Consider the following 7,493-nt stretch of genomic DNA (forward strand, 5'->3'; position numbering starts at 1 on the left):
AGGAAGCCGGAGTCCCCGGTGAAAACCCACGCATGCACGGGGAGAACATGCAAACTCCACACAGAAAGGTCCCAAATCCCCCAGCCTTCTCACTGTGAGGCAACAGACCTAACCACTGCGCAGCCCTATTTTTACTTTGGGCATTTTTAGGTTATTTTATTATTATTATCAATTTAACAATTAAGTACATCATGTATTTATGCTTTATTATTATTACATTACTTTAAAAATATTGACTATTGTGGGTTTGTATTTACTTAATTAGGATACAAACAAAAGTGTCCACATTGCCAGACAGAGGATTTATTGAATGAATATGTTGATGCACGGATGGGGTCATTGTTCAATCATGACACACTGATTTAAGTTGTATTTGTGCATCAGCTTTAGTTCTCATATGTAATGGCTCACAAATGCTCAGTTTGTAATTAAATATTTTTTTTCCCCCAATTCTTCTCACCACTTGTTGTTGATAATTCAGTTTAGCTATTTGTCCTAAATCTTTGTCGTCCACAGAAAACAAAAGGTAAATGTGTAGATTACTTAAATGCATTTGAAGACCTGTGTTGTTGATGATATATATATAAGTCACAGACGTCCAACACATGTTCTTTTCCTCACATCTGCTGCTTTATTTAATAAACCAAAGTTATTCTCTTACAGCTTCACACGACATGGCCTTAAATAATTGAAACATTTAAATAGAATACCTTTATTCCTTCTACAAGAGAATGTTCTCCAGTATAAAAAAGACATGGCTGTCATCTACAAATCTAACTAAGCTGAAATATGATCAAAATATCACAACTAAAACCCTAAAAACTAACAGCCACTCTCATGCAGTGGCACTCTGAATCTCCAGTGTGGTTCATTTTCCCATGTGGTTCAGACTCACTTTATGGAACCCAAAAAAAACTATAAGTTATTAAATTGTGGTTGTCATCCTGAACTCTGATCTGCTTTCTGGCTTAAAATACCTTTCTGAACCAATTTCAGCTTGAACAAAAAGATTGACCCTAATCTTTAGAGTTCTGGTGCACCACACATTCTGTTGTTCTGAAAACCTTCATTGTTCCCCTTTGAGGAGACCTCCAGCCCTCCACTGTTCTTCAGGTTCCTCAGCAGAAGGTCGCTTGGATCCAAGAATGAAGGAACATCTGCTGTGACTTCACAGGACATTCTTATGATAACCAATCCAGAAATGTAGAGAAGACTCTGCCTAAATGACCACCAAAACAGGCAGGCAGGCAGGTAGCTGTGGTCAAATGACTGCAGGAATGCAAGAGAATGGGGATGGGAGATGTTCCTCTGACATCCGAGCAGAGTGCACGTCTGCAGCTGACAGGGAGACAGTTCTCTTCTGCAGAACGTTTCCTGATCCTTTTGGTGAGACACCACAGCGAACATCATACGGCGGAGAAGGCCCTGGAACTGCCCTGCCGTGGGGTTGTGTAGCCTCCTAAAAACAGAAACATATTTACTCACATTGTATCATATTTCTACAGATCATTTCAGTTTAGATTGTGTTTTTACAGATGCAAATTCCTGTTGGCCACATGAAAGATGAGTAGCTAAGATGCACATGAATGCATTACCCGTGTGTATTTTAAACATGTCCAAGGCTCAATGTCGCTGGATGCTGTTATTTAAACTTACATTTCCATTAGCTGTCATGCACCTAGATGTTTAAAATTAACCCATCCCCTGGAGGAGCGGTGAGCTGCAGACACAGCTGCACTCAGAGATGCAGTGAAAATAATCACTTTCTTTTTCTTTTTGATCTATACTATGACTACGTATTCATGTTAAGATTGTATTTTTATTGATGATGTTACTGTTTTGAGAAAGACAAATTCCCATCTGTCCATCAACAACAGATGAACTCATTTTCTGCATTCTCTGGGTGTGTATTTGTTTCTGTCTTGCTGCGTATCATGTTTGGAGTTTTATGTTCTACAGAGCAGGAACCTGTTGAAAACCAGTTTTAAACGGAGTCAGGCCTGATTGTTTAATCTTTTCCTGTTTATTAAATAATTGAATTGAATTGAATGAAAAATAGTTTTTGGGCAGTTCTTATTGTTGTATTTCTACCTGGTGGTTTGACAAAGCTGAAGAAAAGCTCCGAATGGCTCTGGTTGAAGCGCTGTCTGCAGACATAACGTTAAACGTGTTCAGAAAACACTGATAATAATGTGACCTCATTGACGACAAAGCTGGTGACTGACAGAAGCACTCAAAAGAAAATGTTTTATCAATATGATTATCAAAATGCCTAAAAGCACAGAGTAATTTGTAGTTACTCCAAGATTACTTAAAAATGATTTACCATTAATCAATATATTATAATACACAGAAACAGGTAGTAATTGAAAACATTTACTGTACATTTCTACATTAACATTCTGAATCAAATATAATTTTAAAGACCCACTCTAATGAAAATATTTTTTAGGTGTTTTTAAAATGTTCTTTTTGATTTTTTCTCATGATGGAGGACAAAAGAATTAAAGATTAAAACAGATATGAATGAAATATACATTTAAAGGCCCACTCTAATGACAATATTCTTTTAGGTTTTTTTAACATGTTCTTATTGCTTTTGTCTCCTGATGGAGGACAAAAGATTTAAAGATTAAGAAGACAAATACTCAAACCTTTTGGAGATGTGCTGATGAAGACAGACAGGATCACAGTCTGCCTGGTTCAGTCCAAATCTTCTGGCTAGGCCTCCCTGCACAGCCTACTGAAGTTGGCTTCCGATTCACAGCTTCCGATTCGCGCGATCGTTCCACTGTATTTTTCGAACTCGGACCACCTAAAAACAGGTCCTGTTCAAAAACTACTGTACATAGACAGTTCAAACCAGGATTAAATTATGCTTTAGATAGTAAAGAATAAATTAAGCACAGTTTCTGATTTGTGAAAGCTTTTGCTGATTTGTGAAAATGTGAAATGGCGGGATTTTATCGCATTTTTTGCACACCGACCAGTTAAAAACAGGTCCTGTTCGAAAACTACTGCTCCTAGACAGTTCAAACCAGGATTAAATTATGCTTTAGATAGTAAAGATTACATCAAACACAGTTTCTGATTTGTGAAAGCTTTAACTGATTTGTAAAAATGTAAAATATGATGTTTTTTTATTGCATTTTTTCCCCTTGATCACCTAAGAACAGGTCCTGTTCAAAAACTGCTGCACCTAGACAGTTCAAATGAGGATTTAATTATGCTTTAGATAGTAAAGAATAAAAAAAATATATTCTCTGATTTGCGAAAGCTTTTACTGATTTGTGAAAATGCAAAATTGGATGATTTTATCGCATTTTTTGTAATTTTTATATGGTCAGATTACAAAAAATGCGGTAAAATCATCCAACTTTGCATTTTCACAAATCAGTAAAAGCTTTCATAAATCAAAGAAAACACTTTAATTATTCTTTACTATCTAAAGCATAATTTAATCCTGGTTTGAACTGTCTATGTACAGTAGTTTTCGAACAGGACCTGTTTTTAGGTGGTCTGAGTTCGAAAAATACAGTGGAGCACTCTCGCGAATCGGAAGCTGTGAATCAGAAGCCAGCTTCAGCGTCGTCGGTTTAGCAGACAGTAAAATGACCATAAAATGATGAATTTTAGTCCAATTTTAAAAAGGATCATCAGAACAAATAATTCCCAGGTCACGGTAATAATGCTTTTGTGCAAAGTGTAACAAATGAACATTTGAAACATTATTTTTTTATAAATAAATAGGTTATTATATAGGAATCATAATGAGTACCTGATCCAGGGTTGTGATTTTATTCAAATATACACAGACTACAGTTTCTTTGCAGCAGAATTGAAATGTAGTTTTTACATCCAGAATAAATCCACCAACCAAAACATGAGAAGGAATTCATCATTCTTTAAGTGTTCCTGAAAGCTGTTGTCCTTTCAATCCACATATACAGGAACCTCATAAAAATGTCAGCAAACTGACTGCTGTTGGATCTAAAGGATTCACTCTTTTTAGAAAAAAAGTTTGGATAGTTGTTTTAATCTTTAAAGAATACAAACCAAAACCTTTTTTAATCCCATGAAATGAATAGAAACATAAATGTGTAGCTCTCCTTTTTCCAGCCTCAAAAATGTTTTTTTACAACAATGAGCATTTATGCGTACATCAGAGAACAAATGCATCATGGGACGTAGCCTGCACAAGTGGTACATTGCATCAGAATGTCCTTACATGTCTTTATGACCAGAAAGAACTGTTTACTTAAACAACAGGTACTGATTTAAACTTCAGATGGATTTACACTTTGATGGTCTGTGATGTACAGCAATGCTCCACAAATTGACATTGAATGGAGATTAGAAAGTGCAGATGTCAAATATGTGAGTGAGAAAATGTGTGAACTGGATCCGTTTACTAAATAAATAGCTCTCAGACACTAAAACTGTGATTTCTGAACTGGCAGTGACTTTACACACAGGTGGGCCCTCCAACACAAAGTAATGCTTTCATTTTTGGTTGCTTGTGATGGTTAATCAGGTCATCCCAACATTAACATTAAAAACCAGAACATGCATACATTAAACTGTCTTTGTTAGAGTCACAACAATACATGAGTATAGAGAAGACTATTGTAGTTTGTACTCTAGCAGGTAATACTGTTTAATCTAAGCCCTGATACATCAGAAAGAAGAGAAAAGCTTCCAGGAGAATAGAAGGTGCAGAGGTAGAGCGGCTGACCCTGATCAGAGGATCACAGGTTCAGATCCCACCTTACCTGCCATGAGTCGAAGTGTTTTTGGGTAAGACACTGAATCCACGTTGCTCCTGGTGGTTATAGGTTGGTGCCAGTGTTCAGCAGTGGAGCTGCCATCAATGAATGACTAAAACACTCTGGGCCTTCTAAGAAAGTAGTAAAGCTCTATGCCACTATACACCGTTTACTAACCACTATTTAAGAGGAAATGTTGCTTCCAGTAAGAAAAGACAGCGTTATTAAGCTTTTTGAGTAAACGTACATGAATTCAAGACATTACACTTTGTTTGAAAGACCAGACAAACATTAAAAAATGTCAAAGGCACAAATCATTGGTGGAGGTATCCTCAAGCAAACCAGTCTTCAACCAGGGAATTATATAATTCACTTTGTGATCAATATACAGTCACATTTTAAATAGAAGATTTTTAAAATATGTTAAAATACAAACAGTACAAGACACAGATGTGGGAAAGAAAGGATGTAGAGAATACTTCTACTGATAGTACACTTCTATAACAGCAGCTTGAAGGTCATGCATACGAGAGCAGTCGTGGGTAAAGGGCAGCGTAGTGCAGCAGCTGCTTCTAGCTGTGGTAGAGGCGAATACGCTGGGAGATGCTGCAGCGGCACAGAGGGCAGTTCTGCAGAGCATCGCTGCAGACCTGACAGCAGCACACATGACCGCACGGCAGGAAGATGACCTTAGACTGCAAACACACAACAAAGGGGCTTAAAGAGTCTCTAAACACACAGTGAACATTTGGTCCATGTTTTTTTACTGTTGAAAAGTAAAAATAATGTCTTGCATAATAATTTACTCGGCACTTTAACCCTTTAACACCTGAGCTCCAGTGTTTCTGTTCTTTGATTTACAGTTCTCCCCATGCATGCATGAGTTTTCTCCAGGGACTCTGGCTTCCTCACACCGTCCAAAAACATGCTTCATAGGTTGATTGGTTACTCTAAATTACCCCTAGGTGTGAATGTGAGAGTGTATGGGTGTGTGACTGAGGCCCTGCTCCGACACCCCTCGACCCCTGATATGTCGATATACAGCTTTGTTGGATCACTAATGTTAGGTTGGGGTGTGAGGAGCTGTAAGCTAGCGTTAGAGTGTAAACAATGGGATGATGGGAAATTACCAGTAATGTACTCTGTGCCAACAGTCCCGCCCATAGCTACAGAAACTATGTCCTAGGGAACGACATTCATTCGAGTCTTGCTTACCCCGGTTTCCATGCAGACCACGCACTCGGTGCTCCCAGGCCCCTCCAGCAGGGCGGGGCCAGAGGGAGTGACGGGGGTCCCTGGGGTTCCTGGGGTGCATGGTGGGCTTGGCGTTTGTATGGCTGAACTGCTTAGTAGGAAAGGTGGGGATGGCGGCAGTGGAGCTGAGGGGCCCACCTCATTGCTCTGGTCCTTTTGGTCAGACTTACCAGCTCCTGCAGGAGCAGAAGGTCAGCGAGGAGTTAAAACAGTTATAGGAATGAAGTAAAAACAGCTGGTTTTATTGAGAATTGCCAGTTGAAAAGTTGACCCAGAACTTTCTATGCTGCTCAACATATTTTTGACAGACAAAAAGAAGTGGAAAGCAGCTCTTCGTTCAGAAAGCTTTTTCTACATGTTAAGAGATGAACATGACCGCCGTCTATGAGTGGCTGGGCAGAGAAAAGGACTGCATGGAAGGAAACAGGTTTGTTAAAGTTATACTGAAGAACAACAAAACATTCTTCCTGGTCAAAGCGTTCTCTTAGCTGTGTTTACTTCAAGGTTCATGTTCTCCAACTAATCTTCACACTGACTGAGAGCATGACGCTATGTTCACACTGACTGAGAGCATAACGCTATGTTCACACTGGACGCGGAAGTGCCGCGAAGCAGCGTGGAGTGGAGTGCGCGTGGCATCCGCTGTCTCCTGCTATTCACACCAGACGTGCATTTTTCCACAGTGGTCGACAGGAGCTTCTGCTGGAGTTTTTTTTTTGTTTTTGGCATAATGAGTAAATTAATAACCTAATATGACCCCATGTTTCTGCTAAGAAGAAGCAAGTAGTTAGTAGGTCTACATCCTTTAATGTATCTGTTGTTGAGACACACAGAGAGGTGTGTGTCTGTCTGTGTGTGCTGTGATTGAATTTTTATTTCCATCTCTACAGTCTGTTTAGATACAAAAACATGATCACATTTGTCAATCTCTGTGTTTTATTGTGAAACATTGGTTATATTTTGAAAATAAGCTGGATTTTCTCATGTGTCTTGATGTAACTTCCTGTCAGAACTGATGCAGATCGCTCGCACCAGAAGCCAAAACCATCTGCTGCACGACGCGAGCCTTCTGCGGAGGACCGCGGCGTGCAGCATTTGGCGTGAACCACACCGCAGGTTAACAAGGACCCTAATGCAAGTGGCGTCCTTTCCGCGACGCTTCGCAGAGCTTCTGCGTCCAGTGTGAACCAGATGCGAGTTAAAAGGGTAACCAAGTAGGGCAGTTAAAGGCCGACTCCATTCTCAGCCCAGATTTGAAAAAAGACAGATGACAAACCAGCTAGTGAAAGTAATTTCAGTAAAACATGACAGAATCCAGACACCATCCACTACATTCAAGCCTTTGGTTTCCTTAGGAAGGCTTGTACGTCTCCACTGCAGTATGTGTGGGACGTCAGCTTCTTTTGAGCTCGAACCCTTCAGGTTCATGGATGTTTACTACAGCTGTGTGTGCAATGAAGCCAGTACCTGCAG

General features: G+C 39.5%; 1 protein-coding gene and 1 long non-coding RNA gene across 3 annotated transcripts in view; both read right to left on the reverse strand.

The window, feature by feature from the left end:
• Positions 1-608: 608 nt before the first annotated feature.
• On the reverse strand, positions 609-2,694 carry LOC112144165. The gene is made up of 2 exons (XR_002918857.1): positions 2,655-2,694; positions 609-1,459 (listed from the first exon to the last, which is right to left on the reverse strand). It is a non-coding gene; the product is annotated as an uncharacterized LOC112144165 (long non-coding RNA).
• Positions 2,695-3,775: 1,081 nt separating this feature from the next.
• The window catches only part of lrsam1 (leucine rich repeat and sterile alpha motif containing 1), a 24,795-nt gene continuing 21,077 nt past the window's right edge, over positions 3,776-7,493 (reverse strand). For both annotated transcript variants that reach the window (XM_036214454.1, XM_024268506.2), the window contains 2 exons: positions 5,982-6,196; positions 3,776-5,461 (listed from right to left, as the gene is read on the reverse strand). In XM_036214454.1, coding sequence (XP_036070347.1) covers positions 5,339-5,461; positions 5,982-6,196 — 338 coding nt within the window. In that variant the 3' untranslated portion in view covers positions 3,776-5,338. The remainder of the gene's footprint in view (positions 5,462-5,981; positions 6,197-7,493) is intronic.

This window comes from Oryzias melastigma, linkage group LG12 (assembly GCF_002922805.2).
Source record: "Oryzias melastigma strain HK-1 linkage group LG12, ASM292280v2, whole genome shotgun sequence".
NCBI classification, from domain to species: Eukaryota; Metazoa; Chordata; class Actinopteri; order Beloniformes; family Adrianichthyidae; genus Oryzias; species Oryzias melastigma.